This window comes from Lissotriton helveticus, chromosome 7 (assembly GCF_964261635.1).
Source record: "Lissotriton helveticus chromosome 7, aLisHel1.1, whole genome shotgun sequence".
NCBI classification, from domain to species: Eukaryota; Metazoa; Chordata; class Amphibia; order Caudata; family Salamandridae; genus Lissotriton; species Lissotriton helveticus.
Window position 1 is genome coordinate 718,515,559 of NC_136068.1, and position 21,766 is coordinate 718,537,324.

Sequence of the window (21,766 nt, forward strand, 5' to 3'; positions counted from 1 at the left end):
ACCGGCTCAACACGGTGTCCATAACTAGTAAGCTGTGGAGGGCCGAAGGGATGACCCACTAGAAGGTGAAAGGGCATATCCACGAGTGCAGATCTAGCATGACAGAACTGAAAATATACACCAGCGCTGATAGGCTCTCCCCTGATGTTACAGCCCCTGCTTGCTCAAGTACCATTGAAGGCCTCTCATTCGCAATCTGGTATGAGACACCAATAGAATTAATGAAGCAATCAGGCCTAACAGGTATAGGACTTGCAGAAGAGAGAGTAGGTGCAGGAGTCAAACATCGGAATCACATCCTGAATATCAACAATCCTCGAACGAGGAGGGAATGCCTTCATACAAGTCATGTCTAGCACTGCTCCTATGAAGTTCAGTCTCTCAGGAGCCACAAAATGGGACATCATGATGTTGCTCTTAAAACCCAAGTCCTGAAGAAGAGTCATGGTGTGCTTAAGATGTTCTATGACAAATGCAAAAGACCTAGTCTTCAGCACCCACATGTCCAAGAACAGAAAACATGAAATATGGACCTCAGCAGTTAAGACTTCACCACTGCCACTGAATGGTGAAAATCTTATGGTGAAGTCAACAGTCCCAAAGCCATAACCGAGAACTGACAGTGCTCAGAGCCCAACAGTAGATCTCCGGTAACGTCTATGAGCAGGAAAAAAAGACAGATGAAAGTAAACATCTTGGAGATACAGTGACACCAGCCAATTAATGTGTTGAGGGCTAAGAGAAACTGGCTCAGGAACAGCATTTTGAACAATGGATTTATGTTAATGAGGTACAGTAAAACTGAAAAGCACACTAGTTTGTCGGCTGGTGCCTTGTATACTCTAATGTCATAACATCCACGGTGGCCAGAGTATTTTCTGGGGCTGCATAAGGCAACCTTGATGCACGGGAGAGCTATTGCCAGGGAAATGTTTCCGTATTCAATCTAGAACATGGAGGATATTTAAATGTTGACAAACGTGAAGTAAGCAGCATCCATCAAAGAAATGTTTTAAATACAATGCAAGTAAGTTCTCAGGAGGCACAGGGAAGGACAAAGATAAAAATGAAGTAATGACCATGAATACAGAATTATTGTAGACCTAGATTTCTTTTTAAACTTTGACTGCAGTGAATATTCACTTTCCTACTACAAAGAACGTTACCAGTGAACATGACTGTGATCAAGGTCAGCCCAAATCAAAAATCATCTTTGAGAGATCAGTCCAGGAAGGTACAAAAAAGTGATAGAAGAAAATCAGTTTGATAGATGTCTTTGCGGACTGCACTATTTGACATATAAAAACTAATTAAGAGAGGAGTTCTGTTCACAACCAAAGAAACCAAAAATCAATGCAAGAGAAAATAAAGAAAAATATTAAAATGATTTGGAGAATGAGGATAACAAAGTGTACATTAGCCCAAAGAGAGCATCATCTTCAAGAACCTTGTGTTAGTGCTTTAATAATAGATGAAAAGTGGAAGAAAGGAGGGGAGTTTTAGAAACTCAGAGCTTTCTGTCCTACACAAGTTCTCAGTAGTTAAAGGTTCAAATAAAAAATAAAAAAATGATCTCCTCCCCAGATAAAGAGGGATTGTGTGTGCATTTGGAACCATACAGCAACCCAAGTGTGAAACAGAAAAACAGAAAAAATGCACCAAATATGGATTAAGATTAATTGCATGAAAATATCGTTCTTATTATGATGGACAACAGGTCAGCGAGTTCTTACAAATAATGCTATTTCTATTAAGTTGAGAAAGGAAAACATTTAGCCAATTGTGCTTAGGCAATCCACAACAACCACAAACTCAACTTCTTCAACCTCTTTCCCAATGATTTTCTTTCAATGAACTTACTGCGAAGTGCTGCAACACATCTTCCTTTTCCTCTTCTATGAATCCAGACACAGCAAGGGATTTCGGCCGATGATCTACCACCATGGTATTCAATGAGCCCCTTCCTCTCCCACCACGACCCCGTCCCCGGCCTCGGCTCTGGGCAGGCATAGTTTTACCACGACCGGTAGACAAGAGGCCCAAGCGAGCAGCCTAGTCAAAAGAAAAGATCAAGATTACTGGTCTGAAAAATGGGGAGCGTGCACATTACATAAGCTAAAGCATTTCTTTATTTTTTTTAAGACTATGTTAAAAAAAAAGACCAGGAGTTACACAGTGATTGCCTACTGACCAAGCAACTTACAAACACGGAAGTCAGAAGAACACCAGCCTAGGATAGAATGATGCACGTTGAATTTATGTGTTTTTGTTAAGCAAGGTTTCAGTAAAACAGCTGTGAGAAATTAGGTCATCAGTTGAGGAGGTTAATTACCCACCTCAGGTAATAATCACATTCCTTGTCAGGGTGATCATTAAAGTCACTAAATTAACCTGAGCTCAACTCTTGGTGGCTAAGGTAACGAGCAGACTAGCTTAACATATAAGCAGTAGATGAACAATTTATGCAGTAATAAAACAGTAATAAAGTTGAAATACAAAACAACAAAATGAGTCTTTTTAAAGTATGTCTTTAGGTATTGTATGAAAAACATCAGCAGCTCTGTCAAGCAGGTCTCAAACACTTCAGCAGGATCTGACATTGAAGTCAACAAGAGGACCGACCACAGTGATGGAGACCGGTCTGGCAAGTGGGGACAAAAGAAGGGTGCAAGCCTGGGTGTTTGCTACATCTACATATTGCAGTGTAGGCATCTTCGATGTTAAGTCCTTGTGCCAAGCCCACAGACCATCCTGTCAAGGGCAAAACACCACACCCCACAACCAAGGCATTTTGTCCCCGTCTTGGGAGCAAGTTCACACCCCATTCACGCTTATATAAATGCCAATTAAAAGCTGGCAGTAGATGCAGGACAAAATGCGGTATTTGCTTCCAGGGATTTTTGAAGTGGCAAAAGTAACTATGGAACAACTAACCCTACTACAGAAAAAATAGCTTTTAGGTGTTTTTCACTGTAAGGATGTGTTCAGCGTTAAACTTTCATAGGTCCTACTTTTAAATAGCATGCACTGTTTATGGGCAATAAGGCCTACACAGGGTGAATTATTAGTATTTAAAAAGAAAGTTTAAGCCTGCCAAAAGAGGTTATTTTGACAGGTTGAATTTGCAGTTTTAAAACTGCACAGCCAGGCTACAATGGTAAGTCTGGCACCATGCTTTACAGTGCCACAGCAGTGGAAGGCACAATGAGTGCTGCAGTCCACTGGTACTATTTAATTTAAAGGCTCCTGGTACACTTTCCACCATGTATTAGGGAATGATGAGTAAATTAAGTATGCCTAGTAGGATCATTCCAATTTTATCATGTTGAAAGGAGGAGCACATGCACTTTACTCATGGTTAGCAGCGGTAAAGTACACACTTGTATACCAAGCACAAATAGGGTTCAGCAAAAAGGAAAAACAAAATCCAGGGTGCAGCAGAAGGGATGGTTGTACTACAGCAAATTCATTTGGATAACTTTTAATGAATTGATAACATGATGTGGGCAGCTGACTGAAGGATTTCAGGAGACAGCTGAACTAAAGTTATGCTGGTAAGGTGAGAACCAATATCAGACTGAAAAACGTGACAAACACTGCAGAGCAGAGTGCCCATTATTAGTTCATCCACTTTGCCTCATAAATTTACTAAATGTTCCAATTGGAAACTGCGTTGACACTAAAGCCTAAAAAGCATCCTACATCAACTAAAATTCCATGGGGTATCTTTATTAGTGGACTTTATGGTAACAAAGGAAGGAAAAGTAACTTACCTTTAATACTAATTCTCCTGCAGCGGGACTTTTATTAAAATCAAACAAATCTCCTTCCCCCTCACCATTCTACAATCCATTTGCACTAGTTGGAACTTTGTCCTAAATGCTGATAGTAACAAATGCTGGAGGAACAAGTTACTGACTTTTAGCCTTTAGTAACCCTCTTTCTTGTGGATACTGTATCCAACCACAGATTTTTCACCATTAGAATACCCCCAGGAGCCATATTGAATCCGGAAGCTTTTACAGCCATGCTCCTGTGTGAGGCTAGGTAGCGTCATGTAGCTCCGTGCAGACTTCGTTCTGTCCAGAAGTGACAAATTGGAGCCGCATAAAAAAAGCCAACCCTGTGCGCAGCGGTCAGTTTATTTCACGGATCCAGAGCTACTGTGGCTTTTTTAGATGGATTTGCAAACTTTTCTCCAAAAAAGTGAAATCTGATGTTCAAAGGAATGACATCTTCCCCTAAAACTAAGGGGTTCAAACCATGCTGATGACTGTCGCAAACAGACACTGGTGACAGACTGGCATGTGATGTGCATTTGGTATTTGGGCTCAGGGAACAAACCCAAGTTGTTTGAAGAACTCGCCCCCAATGAACTCAAAGGCGACCAACGACCATGAAGCAAAGTTGTACATCACTGAGCATCAGAAAAAGCCACACAGCTCCTGCTTTAAGTCGAGAGTGAGGAATCGCTCCCACTCTCAACACCATTGCCAGACAGGTCCATTTTGCGTTCACGGTCGTCTGGTAAGTCAAAGTCCAAATAGAAGCAGAAACACAAGAAGTACAAGCAGGACTCGTCCCCACCCTATCACTAGAGAAGTTACGAGGGAGTAAAGGTGTCAAATCGGTCACACTCCCAATCTCGGGCTGAGGAGCAGATTTCACAATTGACCCCAATGCACTAAGTTCTCGGGATCATCGGTGACACTGCAGCAGATAAAGACCTATAGGGAGACCATGTTGCACATTTCTATAGTATTCCGGTTCTTCTCAGGTGCGCTTTGGGACACAACGATTCACAGGGCCTCCAGTCAGGGCACAGCTGGGTCCTTCAATGTTGATGCCTGTCCAGCCCACACCTGAAGGGGGCACTTTGCTGACGTCCAAACTCACCTCGGGCCAATCCAAGATTGCTTCCCAACTTAATTTCAGAGCACCCAGCGATAGCACTCGTGTACAGTTAGGTCGGACTTTGCTTAGGAAATGCATTTTTTGTGTGTTTGATAACTTTGGCGCCTTTCTATGAACTTGCACAAAACTTCTCCCAAAAAGTTCACTCACTTCAGCTTGTTCATGAAAAGTTTTGCACTAATCCATCAAGTGGTGGCCAGGAGAAAATGAGGGGCGAGGGAGCCTTTTCGCTCGTCATTCAATGGGGCAATGTGATACCTGGGATAGTACATTGGTGCCACACTATCTGATCGCCAGTTACAACATCTCCGAAACATGTTGGACGGCAATTAGAGGACTCGTTCGACTTACCTTGAGAAAGTTTAACAAATAAATTAACAAGCACTGGCAAAGCCAATAGGTCAAGACCTATGAGAGTGCTATTGGCTTTGTCAATGTTTATTTAGCCATATTGTACAGCAGCACAGCTCCTTTGCAGCATGATTGACAATAAAAAAAACAAAGTGCTGTGTGTCACAGCGCTTTTTAGGTCACGGCTAGCGTAGGCTGCGCACACGCGCAGTCTCGCTGGTGAGATTTTATGATTTTAGGTGAGTTTCACTAGCGGGCTTTAAGACCCGCCCCTCTTTTCCATTGGCTGGCGTCACCCTTTAAGGTAAACGGTGGCCAGCCATTGGAAAAGAGCGTCCTCTGACGTACACTTTTCTCTTTGTAGTCAGTCCCACTTGGACGGACTTCCCTGACTTACTGCTGGAGTAAAAGGCTTCTTATCTTCTTTATGGGTCCAAACAGATGGCCACATAAAGAAGATAATAAACCTTTTACGCCAGCAGGAAGTCCGGCCGAGCCCGTCCAAGTGGAATGGCAGAAACAGAAAAGTCTATGTGAGCACTTGTTTCTGGGTATCTGACACAGGTCTGTTTCATTTCTCTTACAAATCACACATATTCCATTAAAAGCATTATTTGTGCACCATGGTACATGCAGCGGCAGTCAGGCTCCCTTCGTGCCACGCCAACGACCTCCCTCCAGCCGGGCCCTCACATTCCTCCGACGGCGGAAGCAGCTGACAAGATCCTCCAGCAGAAAGAGGAGCCGGGCACCGTTTCCGGGGAAGGAGGGATCAGCTGTTGCGCTAGCGGCATGGAGGCACCAGAGGTGGCAGCGCCGTGTGTGTAGCCTCTGCGATGCCATGTCCGAGAGCGCCGCTGCCTATTAGCCGCTGCCCGTGAGCGGTGTGCCCCGCACTCAGGCGGCGCAGCCGTGCATGGCGGCCCTGTCGGAGCTGGCCGTCGGATTTTTGCAGTCTGCCGTCGTCCGCTCGTACGTGGTCTTCTCCAAGGGGCTCTCCAGGATCCTGCTGATCTTCTTCGACCTGGCCATGATGCTGAATGTCAGGCGGCAGGGCCCTCGTGCGCTGTGTTGTGGGGGCATGAGGAAGTAGACATGTAAATAGGCATTACTCGTGAATATTGCTGCATTGTATATAAGGCCTTCCAGAAGTTTCGCTTCCAGTCGAGCCTGCTGCCTCCATACCCATTTGGGTCAACCCTTCAACATTTTATTTTCAGATCCAGCTCATTAATTCCTCAGTAATGAAAAGCACAAGAGACTCGGAAGTCATACATATTTCATTTAGGAGGAACATATGGAGGACAGACAGATAAGCGTGACTTATCGGCGTGATTTATTCGTCCTATCATCCTCTTCCTCCAAGGATATAGTTGCAGAGAAACTCTTCTGCAGGGCATCATTAGAATAAATGCAGACTAATCCTTATTTCAAGTTCCATGAGGATAAGCACGCGCATAAAAATAAGGTGTGGGGGGGGCGTGGCCAAGATGGCGACGGAGTAAGACGCTCTCTGCGTTCCCTCCGGCGCCGAATTCTACAACGCACCGAATAGCACCCCCGGGACCGTGCTTGGACCGGTGGTTTTGTAGCCTAAGGGCACCGGAGCATAGCGGCTGAGTACTGGCGGCAGCGTTGGCCCCTCGGAGCGTCCCGCGAGGAGAAGCGCGCTCTTGGTGCGGATGCGGTGAAGGGCCTGTCCGACGCCGGACTGGCGTAGAAAGGAAGCCGACAGGAAGTGCAGGCTGAGCGGTTGCCGTGAGGTGGTGGAGGTCGGCCCGATACCTGGAGCGGCGCCTCCTTAGCCTCAGTGGCCGACGGGACCTCCGGAGGTCGGCGTTGCTCCGCTGCCCCCTTCCCGTGTACCGCACTGGGGGCACGGCGGCTGAGCTGGGGGCTGTATGCAGATCGGCGGAGCGGGGGCCCTGCAGCGCGGACTGAGGTGAGCGCCTGGAGGCAGCCGGGGGGCTCGGGACCGCGATCTGGCCCGCGAAGGGCGACGGCTGTGCCGGACTGCTGGGCGGGAGCTGTGAAGAAGCGGCATTGGGCGGGTTGGGCGGCCCCCCCGGGGCGAGTCGCCTGCAGATTGCGGCCGAGTGCGGCCTACGCTTGCTTGCGGGGCACACTGGACGGCGGCGGCCTATAGTGGAGGAGGAGGCGTAACGCCTGGAGTCTTGGCTGTGATCTACGACCTGCGTGAGGCTCGGCTCGGAGGGCCTGTGCCCTGCAGTGACCTGGGCACCATTGAATCTGGGAGCGGTGGCCCGGACATGTGAAGCGCTCTCTGGTCTGTGGGGGCACGCACACCATTGAACTGTGACCTGGGGGGGGCTGTCGCAAGATCTACAGGGCGGGCCGATCAGTGGAGAGGTCCGGATATAGCGGCCCTAACACCTCGAAGAAGGACGCCGGGAGGCCCTCGTGGCCGGCGATTGCCACTGTGATTTGTGGTCGACGGCGACTTGGGATCAACTTGAGGGGACGCACACGGCGGACCTTGTGATGGCGAACAACCAGAGGAGGGGGAAGCCTAACAAGGATGGCCTGGCCAGGGGCTCCAATCTTCCGCCATCGCCTGGGGCGGGCTCCTCCTCCATGTCCGGGGACGGTGAGGCGCCGGTCACAAAAGCATTTATGACTGAGCTATTTGCTTCCATTAAAGATGACATCTCAGAGCTGCGGTCCCAGCTCGCGTCGGACCTTCGGGAGGTGAGGAGAGACCTGGATGGGGTTGGCGAGAGGGTAGCCACCCTGGAGGACCATGATCTTACCCTGGCTAATGATGTCCATCAGCTGCAACAGGATGTGCTGCGTCTTAGGGACCAGAATCTGGATCTGCAGTCCCACGCGGAGGATCTAGAGAACCGCTCCAGGCGGAACAACATCCGTATTAAGTCGGTACCATGGGACGGGGAGTCCGGCGATTTGAGAGGCTATATCCTGGAGCTGTTCCGGCAGATCTTGGGCGACGAAGAACTTACGGATGTCAAGATGGACAGAGCCCATAGGGTTGGTCTTCCTAGGCGCGGGGGGGGCCCTCCGCCGGACATTCTAGTCTGCATCCACGATTTTCAGTTGAAAGAGCGCATTCTGAAGAAGGCCCGGGAGGCTACGTCTATCCAGTTTCGTGGACACCACCCACAGCTGTATCAGGATTTGGCAGCTTCTACTCTTCAGAAGCGGCGTGAATTCAGGCCTGTGACTGCCTTCCTGCGGGACCGCGGCGTTGCTTACTCCTGGGGCCACCCGTTCCGCATCATATTTCGTTGGAACAACAGGCTTGAACAGATCAGGTCTCTTCAAGCGGCCATGGATCTACTGGGGATCGACAGACCGGATGCTTCACCTGGCGACAGGAGTCCCTCCGCAAGGGGCCGGCGGCGGTCCCCCTCCTGGCACAGGGTGGGCGGGGAGGGGGGGAGGAGGGTGCCTGACAGGCCCACCAGCTTGCAAGAACGGGTCGACGCGGTGGCCTCGGTTGCCACCGCCACGCTATCTGCCTCTCAGCTTGGTTCCGGGGCGGCGTGATTTCTGAAGAGGGATCTGGCTGGCGCCGGAGGGGCGCACCCCTACAGGTATCGTGGGTTCCTATGTACTTTGGGAGAAGACGCCCAGATACGAGACTCGTGGGGGACATCGGCCGATGTCTCCTTGCCGTCCCATGGAGGACTCTTTTGGACTTCTGATGGTTTGTGGGGGGGTTTCTGGGGGGGGGAGGGTCTTGGTGGGGTTGTTTGGGGTGTTGGGGTTGGGGGCGAGGGGGGGTGTTGGTGGTGACGCGGCTGTGCTGTGGATGGTGCTGTGTGGTGATGATTGGGAGACTGAGAGGTGCTGTTGGTGTGGGGGATGCGAGGCGGATGGGCGTGGGACTCGAGGTTGGGACTGTGGGGCGGAGGGTTGGCGGGGGCTTGATCTTGCCATGTGTTGTAAACAGGGCATCTACCGGCTGGGGTGGAGGGCCTGCCCCCGAGGTATAGAGGATTCTTGTTTTTTGTCTCCCGATGCCTGTTAGCATAGGGACCTGGAATGTTAAGGGACTGAACTCTCCGCAGAAAAGGCGTAAGGTGTGGAAATACATAACGGACCACCACTTGGATATAGTGGGTCTGCAGGAAACTCACCTTACCCGCACGGATGAGCTGCGGCTTAAGCATAAGGCATATCCCATGATATACAGATCCTCCGCTTCCACAAAGCACAGGGGGGTGGCCCTCCTCTTCCATGCCTCGCTGCGTTTCCAGCCTGTGGCGGTGCGCACGGACAGGGAGGGTCGCTGGTTGATGGTGCGGGGATTAGTTCAGGGGAGGCTCTGTACCTTTGTTGTGCTGTATGCTCCTAATACTGGCCAGAATAAGTTTTTACAAAGTTTACTGCAGAAAGTGGGTGATTTTGTTGAAGGGCAGTTGTTTATCATGGGGGACTGTAATTTGGTGTGGGACGGGGCGCTGGATTGCTCTGGCGCTCGCAGGGCGGATACTGGTGTGTTCTCAGAGGTGTCGCGGCAAAAAGTGGTGGACATGGGGTTGATTGATGGGTGGCGATCTCTACATCCAACGTCCAGGGATTACACGTTTTTTTCTAATGTGCACCGCTCATATTCCCGACTGGACCATATATTTCTTAGCCAGGCTCTTAGAGGAGATGTCCTTGACTCCACCATACTGCCCCTCTCGGTCTCGGACCACAGCATGCTGGTACTTATTCTGCGCTGGTCGTCGACAGGCTCCGGGCAACGGAAATGGTATTTCCCGGCCTCGGTGCTTCGAGACGAGGCTTCTAACAAGGCGCTGCGGGTGGCCATTAGGGAGTTCTTTGCCCTCAACCCACCGTCGGATACCTCGGTAACCAACACGTGGGATGCCTTTAAGGCGTCCATCAGGGGCACTTGTTTGGGCCTTAACGCACAACTCAATAGGATGCGACGCAGGGAGAGGGAGGCCCTGGAGGCTGAACTGGCCTCTCTCGAGCAGGTACATAAACTCAACCCCTCGAGGGTGACCCTCCGGCCTCTCACGGCGGTACGGGGGAAACTGAGGGCCCATTACAATAACAGGGCGGAGTTTACCCTACTGCGGTTGGGCCGACAGTCCTACTCTTGTGGTAATAAGGTGGGGAGGCACTTGGCCCGACAGCTTCGTGACAGGCGGGAACGTGAGTACATTGGAGGGATTCGCGACTCTGCTGGACAACTGCAGCATCGGGACGAGACGAAGGCGGCCCTCTTCGGTCGCTTTTACTCGGACCTATACAGGGGGGAACAACTAGGAACGGCTGCCCAGAAGGCATACCTGGGGCGTCTAACCCTTCCGCAGGTGTCTAAGGAATGGAATGAGCTCTTAGGGGCACCGATTACCAGGGAGGAGGTGCTAGCGGCTATTACGAACTTGAAGCTTCACAAGGCGCCTGGCCCGGACGGTTACACGGCTGTGTTTTATAAATCTTACGCCTCCGAGCTTTGTGATTTCTTGGTCGCCCTTTTTAATGATGTGGCCTCCTCTGGTTCCTCCACTGGCTCCCTGGCAGAGGCGATGATTACGGTGTTGCCAAAGCCGGGGAAGGATCCGGCACACTGCGCCTCCTTTCGCCCGATAGCGCTTCTTAATCTGGACGCCAAACTATACTCGGCGATCCTGGCGCGTAGGCTCCAAGACCTTATGCCGGCGCTGATCCATCCGGATCAGTCTGGCTTCATCAAGGGGCGCCAGACGCATGATAACACGCGTCGGGTGGTACATCTTATAGAAAAAGCGGAACGGTTTCGTATACCGGCGGTTCTAGTGGGCCTGGACGCCGAGAAGGCCTTCGATCGGGTGGATTGGGGGTTCCTTTTCAATACCATGACTGCCTTTGGTTTTTCGGAGACCTTCATCACTATGGTGAGGGCCAACTACTGCTGCCCCCGGTCCCGGGTTGCGGTGAATGGTCATGTGTCGGCATTTTTTGCTCACACTCGCGGCACCAGGCAGGGTTGCCCTCTGTCCCCCCTGCTATTCGCGCTGAGCATTGAGCCGCTGGCGGTGGCGGTGCGGGAGCATGAGGGGATCCGAGGTTTACCATTCGCGGGGGAACAGCATAAGATTTCGCTCTTCGCGGACGATGTCTTACTCTCTGTTACTGATCCGGAGAGCTCGCTTCCTTGCGTCCGGGAGGCCCTGTTGGAGTTTGAGGGAGTGGCGGGCTTTAAGGTCAACTATAGCAAGTCGCACATCCTGAATCTTACCCTGTCGCAGGTCGAGAGGGACAGGGTGCTGCCGCTGACTCCGTTGTCCTGGGCCACGGGTTCGATTGTCTACCTGGGGGTCCACCTGACTCCGACGGTGGGCGGGCTGTTCCAGGCTAATTTCCCATCCTTGCTGGCGAAATCCCAGGCGGAATTGGATAGGTGGAAGCCGAAGTTTCTGTCGTGGCTGGGCAGAATCCATGCCGTGAAGATGGTCCTCCTCCCCAAATTCTTATATTTGTTCCAAGCCTTGCCTATCCCCGTGGGCAGCGATTTCTTTCGGCGCCTCAAGACTTCTTTATTGCGTTTTGTGTGGCAGGGGGGTCAGGCACGGGTCTCCTATGCGGTTCTCCGTCGGCCGAGATCGGAGGGTGGGGTTGGGCTCCCGGACCTGCAGTTGTATTACAAAGCAGCGCAACTAAGAGTTTTGGTAGAATGGTCGCAACAGACCTCCGAGAAACACTGGCTCCATATGGACCGATGCGTTGCCGGCAGGTCAATCTGGGACCTGGCCTGGAAACCGAAGAAGGACCGCCCCCTCAATGCATATATCAGCACTCCCACCGGCACGGTGTTGAAGGTGTGGGACTCACTGGCGGGAGATGACCGTTGGACCACGTTCCCTTCGCCGTTCACGCCCTTGCATTTCAACCCGGCTTTCCCGCCGGCGCTACATGAGGGGCCGTTTGCGGTGTGGAGGGAGGGGGGGTGTCGGGCGTTGACCCATTTGTTCCACGGCCCGGACACCCTCACTTTCGCTAACTGCATGAGGGATTATGGGGTTGCCCAGACTGAGCAATTCCGGCATGTGCAGCTGCTTCACTGGGCTACGTCGCCTGGAGTGGTGGAGGCGGCTACGAGACCACCGACGCCGTTCGAAGCCTTTATTTTGCGGACGTCTGCCATGAAGGGGGCCATTTCCTTCCTTTACCAACTGCTGCTTCAATCGGCTATAGCTCCTCGACCTCGTTATATGGGGCAATGGGAGGAAATGCTGGGGCGAGATGTCTCAGACGCGGAATGGTCGGCGCTGTGGCGCGACTTGTCGTCCTTTAACCATTCCTTGCACCTGAGGGAAGCCCATCTCAAAACGGTCATGCAGTGGTATATGTGCCCGACTAGGCTTCACCGCATTTTCCCGAGGACCTCGGATAAGTGCTGGAGGGGTTGCGGGCTTTTGGGGGACTTCCGCCATATCTGGTGGGACTGCCCGGTGATCCGTCCGTACTGGGAGGAAATCCTCTCCCACATGAAGGACATATTGCCTTATCCCATTGATGACTCTATGGCCTGTGTCCTGCTTGGGCTGCGGGACCCTGGCCTCATCTATCAGACCAGGGCGGATAAAAAGATTATGTGGCTGTGCCTCGGTGCAGCGAAGCTCACACTGGCTGCGGCCTGGAAGAAGAAGGAGGCCCCGGCGGTCTCCTTGTGGCACGCGCGGCTGTGGAGGTTGCTCAGTCTGGAGAGAGTGGCGGACATCTTCCTGGGCCAGTATAAGAATTTCCGGTATCAGTGGGGTCCTCTGGTTACGTTTCTGTCTAAGGGGTTGCCCTCGGCCGTCTGTCCGGCCTCTTTGAGGTCGATGCACCTCTTTCAAGTGTAATGTAGGTATGATTGAGTGTTGAGTGAATGGCGTCACCACTGGGGGGAGGGAGGGGGTGGGGTGGGGATGTTGGTTGTTTCTGTCTTTGGGCTGTGGAGGATCCACGAACTGCTTATCTGCACCGCTTGTATGGTTCCTGGAGGGCTAGGGCCCGGCGCAGTGCGGCGCTGGGTGTCTCAGCTGGACTGACCTAATGACAAACTGTTAGAACACTGTGTACAATGGTCCTAATTGCTATGTGGTCTCGCGCCTGGGCTGGATGTGCATATGGAATGGCTTGAGTCACTGTTGCTGTGCGTACAAAGATTTTACCATGACTTTGAGTTATGTGCGGTTCCCCCGCAGCCCTCTGTTTATTTTCCTGTGCAACTTAAAATAAAATAAAACTTTTACAAAAAAAAAAATAAGGTGTGGGCGCCGTATGGTTTCAGATCTGTACAGATATAAATATGTTAAACACTTGACATCGTTTCTCTCCCCTGAGCTGCAATATTCGAAGCCGTGCCTCGTAACGCTTCTACGTGGAACGATATTTTTTTAAGGCAGACATTTTGTACCATAGACATTCTGCACATTCGCAAATTACATAGTTTTGCTGTGATGTGATGAAGGACTGTGGTGAGATGACCTGAAAAAAAAAAATATTGAGAAAGTGGAGTTATGCATTTTGTGATGATTGTATATGTTTCGTGTTTATTTTTAAACCTTTATCTAGAGCTATATATTTTACCCCTAAAATTACAGGGTTGGTATTGTACGAAGTACACCGTTGAATCGCATGTAACTTCTTTCCCAGCGCACACATCCTGCTGCACGCGCTGTCAAGTCACCGCGGTGCTGGGACACGTCTGTTTACAGTGGCACTTGTAACTGAACCATCGTCCCACGTGTGGTAGATCTGTGGTGGGTAAATATTGTAAACATTTGGGGGCGAGGCATGCGACCCACTGGGGGCAACATTGACTTTGCACCACAACTACCAGCATTCTTGGCGCAGACGCCCACTGGGGCGGGACATTTAAATCTGCGCAGGTGGTGCGTGTGCTGCCTTTCCTCCTTTCTGCCAGTGAACAAGAGCGGTGTGACGCTCGAAACGCGTTTGGCTCGAGACTCTTTGCTATGGAGCAGCTGGTCTGTTTGTCCTGCAATCTGCAAATAAAGGTTTCAACTTGCCGTGGTGTGGCTTCATCCTTGGAGGCAACTCTTGTGTTTTGTGTTATGCGGCGTGCCCGGCCCCGAGGGAGCCCCACTGCTTACAAGGCGGGCCTACAGCGACATCAATTAAAGACGCTGCGGGGACGGCAAGTCCGCTTTGTGGATGATGTATGGGCAGGATGGCAGCCCAGACAACTTCAAGCAGCCCACTTGGGTAAATATTGTAAACATTTGGGGGCGAGGCATGCGACCCACTGGGGGCAACATTGACTTTGCACCACAACTACCAGCATTCTTGGCGCAGACGCCCACTGGGGCGGGACATTTAAATCTGCGCAGGTGGTGCGTGTGCTGCCTTTCCTCCTTTCTGCCAGTGAACAAGAGCGGTGTGACGCTCGAAACGCGTTTGGCTCGAGACTCTTTGCTATGGAGCAGCTGGTCTGTTTGTCCTGCAATCTGCAAATAAAGGTTTCAACTTGCCGTGGTGTGGCTTCATCCTTGGAGGCAACTCTTGTGTTTTGTGTTATGCGGCTTGCCCCGCGGCGAGGGAGCCCCACTGCTTACAAGGCGGGCCTACAGCGACATCAATTAAAGACGCTGCGGGGACGGCAAGTCCGCTTTGTGGATAATGTATGGGCAGGATGGCAGCCCAGACAACTTCAAGCAGCCCACTTGGGTAAATATTGTAAACATTTGGGGGCGAGGCATGCGACCCACTGGGGGCAACATTGACTTTGCACCACAACTACCAGCATTCTTGGCGCAGACGCCCACTGGGGCGGGACATTTAAATCTGCGCAGGTGGTGCGTGTGCTGCCTTTCCTCCTTTCTGCCAGTGAACAAGAGCGGTGTGACGCTCGAAACGCGTTTGGCTCGAGACTCTTTGCTATGGAGCAGCTGGTCTGTTTGTCCTGCAATCTGCAAATAAAGGTTTCAACTTGCCGTGGTGTGGCTTCATCCTTGGAGGCAACTCTTGTGTTATATATATATATATATATCCAAAAGTCACAATTCGCCGATCCCCCAGCCTCTTAGTGGCGGCGGGCATGAGTGAGGAGGCGATCCTCTTACAATACGTCAAACCAACTTTCAGGGTAGAAAAGAAGGAAACTCGAGCCACAATCTCCATAAGCGTGAATGTTTATTTCTGCAAAATGGTTCAAACGCCCGACGCGTTTCGGTGCAGCCGCACCTTGGTCACGGGTGAATTCAGTCATGACATTCTAAGTTTTATAAAGTGAAAAAAAGGCAAATTAAGTGCACAACATAAAAGTAGGACTACTTCCTCATAACTTCAGGTTTGTTGAACAATGAAGGCGGCCATAGTTGAATATTAACAACAGGCTTCAAGTTTAAACTAATATATACTCAATTTGGTGATAACCCACATTTGAGATGTTATAATATACATCTAAAGATTATAAAGTGTCAATGTTGACATTTAAACAAATAATACAAAAAATGTATAATACAAAAAATGTGTGTTTTGCCAGAATAGTGTTAATATGAAAGAAATTGTTCTTTCAGAACACTATCAAGCTTTTAAAATACAAAAGCATTTGTCGTGCAAATCTGACTACTGTGTTTATGCACTACGTTGTCCGTGCCCCCTAGTATATATTGGGAGCACAATAAATGAAGTGAAGAAAAGAGTGTTGGAGCACACAAGGGCCATCACTAATGAGGATAAGAACTATCCAATTGCCAAGCACTTCAAAGATTTTCACAACAAGAATGTCAGATTGCTGCAGTTTTGTGCATTAGACAGGATTCCCAAATCAGAAAGGGGCGGCAACAGATTGAAACAGTTGCGCCAACTTGAATCACGTATGATCATAAAATATCAAACGGTCCAACCTTGGGGTCTTAATAAGGATGAAGAACTCTCTGTCCATCTAGGTTAAATCCTGGATACATGTCTGCACATCCCAATCAATATTGCCCTTGAACTATATAAACCAACATGAGAACTAAATTGAAATAATCAGGGCTCCAATATATTTGCCGAAACACTGTTGAGAAAAGATATTGTAAGATATTGTAATTAATTGAAGCTTTTTTAATCAGTTTTTATTCACTTTTAGTGATTATGGTTTTTTCTTTCTATTTGTAGGAGACTGCTCTATAAACAGATGAGAACAAGCTTGGGGGTTGCCTTAGGAATTGGAGTCTATCAAGTTTCAACTACAAAGCAGATGATAAACCCTTTTTTGTGATGTAACAAAATGGATAAAATGTAGTGCAATGTTGCCGGTATGACTAATGTAATCTTAACCGGATGTTAGTTGGCATTAGCAGCACATGCCCACTTGGGCGGAACTTCACTGATTTTTGTAATCAGTTTGGACAATTTAGTGTGTTCCATGCCTTAAGAATTCATGCCCACTTGGGCAAAACACACATTTTTTGTATTATACATTTTTTGTATTATTTGTTTAAATGTCAACATTGACACTTTATAATCTTTAGATGTATATTATAACATCTCAAATGTGGGTTATCACCAAATTGAGTATATATTAGTTTAAACTTGAAGCCTGTTGTTAATATTCAACTATGGCCGCCTTCATTGTTCAACAAACCTGAAGTTATGAGGAAGTAGTCCTACTTTTATGTTGTGCACTTAATTTGCCTTTTTTTCACTTTATAAAACTTAGAATGTCATGACTGAATTCACCCGTGACCAAGGTGCGGCTGCACCGAAACGCGTCGGGCGTTTGAACCATTTTGCAGAAATAAACATTCACGCTTATGGAGATTGTGGCTCGAGTTTCCTTCTTTTCTACCCTGAAAGTTGGTTTGACATATATATATATATATATATATATATATATATATATATCCACACATATATACATATATATACAACACACATTGTAGCCTTCCATAGCAATGTTGTAAGAAATTCCCTTCTATATAAATACATCCCAATAAAGCAGGGAGAAAGAAAACATTTGTAAACTGCTTTAATATACAGCAGAAATCACAATCCTGCAAGGAAGAGTGAAATAACATTGTCAGCACATCAGTGTAGAAAGCTAAAAAGCTAACCCACAGAAACACACAGAATAAACTGGCACCGTGCCTTTAAGGCAGCCATGACCCCTAGCTTCCCATCATGCCGCAGGGGTGACAGTTAGGTCAGTTCTTTGCGGAGACCCGCAGACCATTTTATAAAGAGATGATATGCATCTTGTTCACTTGCCAGGGGAGGCGGGTGGGTTGCTTATAACTTTATTGTAAGAGAACTAGGATTACAGGTAAGTAACTTATCCTTCTCTTTCAGGGGATCCTCATCAATAGTCATAAGCACATGAATAGAATAGCAAGCCCATACCCTCATCCTGTTTTTTTTTAATTTTACTAATACGCTCTCATTAATATTTAAAAACATATGTTACTACATTAACATAAAATGGTATTTTAGGATTGCACCAAAGTATGTCTGTCAAGTCATTAGCTCTCCCTTAGTGTAGGTCAAGTATGCCTTATGGCATAGTTTTTTTAATTTTACTAAAAGTGTGTAGAATGTACTTAGTAATAGGGCTGGGGTATCCCAGCCTTTTCTGTAATACGCACTCCTTATGTTCAATGAATATTCTTAGTGCTGTAGTAGTGATCGCATCAGACAAGATTACATCAGTGAACACCAAATGCAAGATTACCATCAATAGTTATCTCATTGCATCAGTCTCTGTTGCTAGTAAAAACAAGCATTAAAATGCAATAGGTCTCTCCTTTCATTAAGTTAAAGCCATTTGCTTTGCTATACAATACCATTAGCAAAGCAAATGGCTTTAACTTATATATTTTGCGCTTCAAGTGCTAGGAAGCTCAGTCTTACAGCTTTTTCTTTATTTTAAAAGTTTTATGTAGCGCTAGCTTGACCCGTAGATATCAGAGTGCTTTACATACACACTGTAAAAACAGAAGGAAATTGCATTACATAGTAGGAAGGCAGTAAGGAAGCAAAACAGAGACCAATAGCAATGCAAATGGCTTCAACTTAATTAAAGGCGAGACCTATTGCATTTTTACTGCTTGTTTCTGTTTATTACAAAGAGACGGTGGGTAGGCAGGCATCACTGAGGAAAGGAGGATGAGTCAGGGGCAACACTAACAACAGAGGGTGGGAGGGAGGAGGTGGGCGCAAGCACACAGATAAAAGAAGGTGAGAGAAAGGGGTCAGAGGGGCTGGGGCAAGCAATGCAGACATCAATGGATGGAGAGGGTAGGTGTGGGCAAGCAACACGGAGGAGGGAGGGACACATAGGGGGAAAAGTACATGAGAAGTAAAGCATACATGCACCAGGAGAGACACAAACACACCAAGACTAAGGCAGATGACCACCTAACTAAAGGTTGTTTGAATTGTTAAAATATGGAAGAGTCCTGAGTAAAGGAGTTCTAATTAAACATTCCCAATTCCCCCAAAAAAACAGAGGAAAGAGTATATTTAGCCTAAAGCATTCGGTTTGAAAAATCTGTTATGAACTTGAACTGCTTTTATAATGGACAACAAAACAAATAGCAGATTTTTTCTTTTTTATTAAAACTTGAATGGGACCTCAAGCATGATCATATTTTGTGGCACAGTACTGTGAAACAGCTAAGCGGAGACTTAGTGGTGTTCAGGACCCATTGGTTTCATCCGCACCATGGCACAACTGTGATTAAGCTGTGAACAGTTTTGGAGTCACAGAGTAACAGGAAGAAAGGAACAGGAATTTAGTTTGATGTGAAAGGAGGATGGAAAGTTCTTGGGGATAGGTGTACATCACTGAGTTGCAGCAGGTGTGTTAGTCTTTTCTTTCACCAATCTGATGCCTTGAATCTCAGGTGGTCCCATGCGAGTTCTACAGCCAGTCAAATACCTCCATTACCATGGTGTGGGTGAAAAGGTACTCGGTGCATCAGATTTTAGGAAAACACTACCAGGAAAGACACAAAATATTTGGTGTCTATAAATGCCAACTGTATTCCCAATGAACTCGTTGGTGGTTGCAATGATCTTCCAGACTTTGTTTTGAATAACTTAACCGCATGCGTGCTGCGGCGATTTTCGCGCTACACGGCTTTTTTCAAAAAGCTGTGTTAGATGACGAACTCAGCTCGTCATCAGCGTGCGAGCGGCGCAACTGATGACGAGCTCAGCTCGTCATCAGCGCCGAAGGGGTTAAATACAATCTCACTTTTGGAATACTAAAGATGCTTGATGCCACTGGCCAAGGAGTGCTAGTGAGCATGCATAATTGTATTGTTTTGGTAAAGCGCAAAACAGATGCCCCAGCGAAGAGGCGTCCCGGCGCTAGAAAACCACAGACCCTGGCCTGAGAATGGAAGGTGAAGAGGAGGATTAGGGGAGGGGGAATAGATGCGTTTTAATGGCTTTTCGGAAGACCAGTAGACTGTCTATGGAACGGATGTTTTGTGGCAGATTGTTCCATAGTTTGGCTCCTAGGACCCTAAAGGAGCGGCCGCCCATGCGGCAGAGTTTTATGCGAGGAACGCACAGGAGGTGCTGGTTAGAGGATCGTAGGTTACGTGATGGAGCGTAGGGGGTGAGAAGAGATCGCAGCAATGTTGGGTTTCCAGATTTGATAATTTTGAAGGTCATGATGAGAGTTTTGAATTTAATTCTAGAGTCAACAGGTAGCCAGTGTAATTTTCATATTGTAGCTCTGGCCGAGCATCTGCGAGGGAGGCCGACTAAGGCTCTAGCCGCAGAGTTCTGCACGCGTTGTAGTCGTGCTATCTCTCCTTTGTTGGCGCCAAGGAGGAGTACATTGGCGTAGTCCAAACGCGATAGGATGGTAGCTTGAATAATGAGCTGGCGAACCTTGGCGTCAAAGAAGCCAAGTATGTGGCTAAGACTTCTCAGCAGGCCGACACAGGTGCCAGCAACTTTTTTGGTGTGGGTCTGATAGTTAAGAGAGGCATCCATCCATACTCCTAGATTTTTAACTAGGGATTTGGGGGGTGGGATGGTGCTTAAGGAGGACGGCTACCAGTGCTCATTCCAAAGGCTGGTGTTTTTACCAAGGAGTAGCACTTCTGTTTTACCAGCATTGAGCTGTAAACAGTTGTTTGTCATCCATTGGGCTACTGCGGAGAGACCGTTTTTGAATCTGGAAGCCGAGATGGAAGGGCCTTCCGTCAGAGTGATGGCCAGCTGTGTGTCGTCGGCGTACGACACTAGTGTCAGGCCCCACTCTTTGGCCACTGTCGCAAGAGGTTGCACATAAAGATTAAAAAGGGAAGGGCTCAATGCCGAGCCCTGCGGAACTCCCTGTGCAATAGGGTGAGGAATAGATAGAAAGGGGGGTGCTGAGACCGAAAAGATCTGTCCTCTAGGAAAGATCGGAACCACTCCAATGCAAGGCCAGAAACTCAGAATGTCTCCAGACGATTAAGAAGGATGTCGTGGGATACCGTATCAAAGGCCGCGCTGAGGTCAAGAAGAATCAGCGCAGCACTTTGACCGGCATCTAAGATTGTCCGGAGGTGCTCTGTGGTAGCCAGAAGAGCAGACTCAGTGCTATGGCCTGGTCTGAACCCATTTTGTGATGGGTCCAGGATGTTGTTTTGGACCATGTGCTGGGACAGAATACTGTTTGCATGGGCTTCAGCGAGTTTGGACAGCCATGGGAGCAGGGAGATAGGTCGGACATTTTCCGGTTTGGATGGATCTAGGGTGGGTTTCTAGATGATGGGTGAGACCCACGCTTGCTTTCAGGAAGATGGTACACTCGCTGAGGAAAAGGAGAGGTTCAAGATAGAGGTCAGGGAAGGAAGAAAGAAGTTAAGTGAGTTTAAAAATTGAGTCGGGCGCATGGGGTCTGACGGAGAGCCAGTTTTAACTTTTCGGCATAGTTTGGTGAGGCTGTCAATGGAAATTTCTGGGATGTGGGTCAAGATGGTATCATTGGGGGAGGGGGTAGGGCTTTTAGTGGGTCTGGGGGAGTGCTGGGGAAAAGATGTATAGATTTTCTGTACTTTGTCAACGAAGAATATGGCTAGGTCTTCGCATTGTTGCGCAGAGGAAATACTGGGGGGGGGGGGAATCTACCGCTCTGAAGTTCTTGAACAAGTTTAAAAACTTCTCTGGCAGGGGTAGGGCTAGAATTGATTTTATCTGCATAGAAGGCGGTTTGTGCAACGTGAATGGCTTTATGGTACATTTTTTGTTTTAAAAGATAATTGGTTTTATCGTCGTTTTTATATTCCCTTCTCCATAAGCGCTCAGCTCTTTTACAGTCTTTGCGCATGGTTTTGAGGGTATCGTTATACCATGGGTTGGACGGTGAGTTACGTCCTTTCGTCCATTTTGCTGGGATAAGGGCGTCTAATCCTCCCGTAATCCAATTGTGAAACGTGCTATAGATTACATTGATGTCAAGGTTGGTCTCATGATGGAATTCCCCAAGGATAGCATGGAGATCACTGATGGATAGTTTGTGCCATGGTCTTTTTAGACGGCGAGAGGGTATGATTTTGTGCATTGTTTTATTGACCTGAAT

The 21,766-nt window shown here is 48.5% G+C and overlaps 1 protein-coding gene across 4 annotated transcripts in view; it reads right to left on the reverse strand.

Moving 5' to 3' along the window:
- RBM27 (RNA binding motif protein 27) overlaps positions 1–21,766 on the reverse strand; it is an 870,586-nt gene that overhangs the window by 85,547 nt on the left and 763,273 nt on the right. For all 4 annotated transcript variants that reach the window (XM_078653046.1, XM_078653045.1, XM_078653044.1 and 1 more), the window contains one exon: positions 1,861–2,052. In XM_078653046.1, coding sequence (XP_078509172.1) covers positions 1,861–2,052 — 192 coding nt within the window. The remainder of the gene's footprint in view (positions 1–1,860; positions 2,053–21,766) is intronic.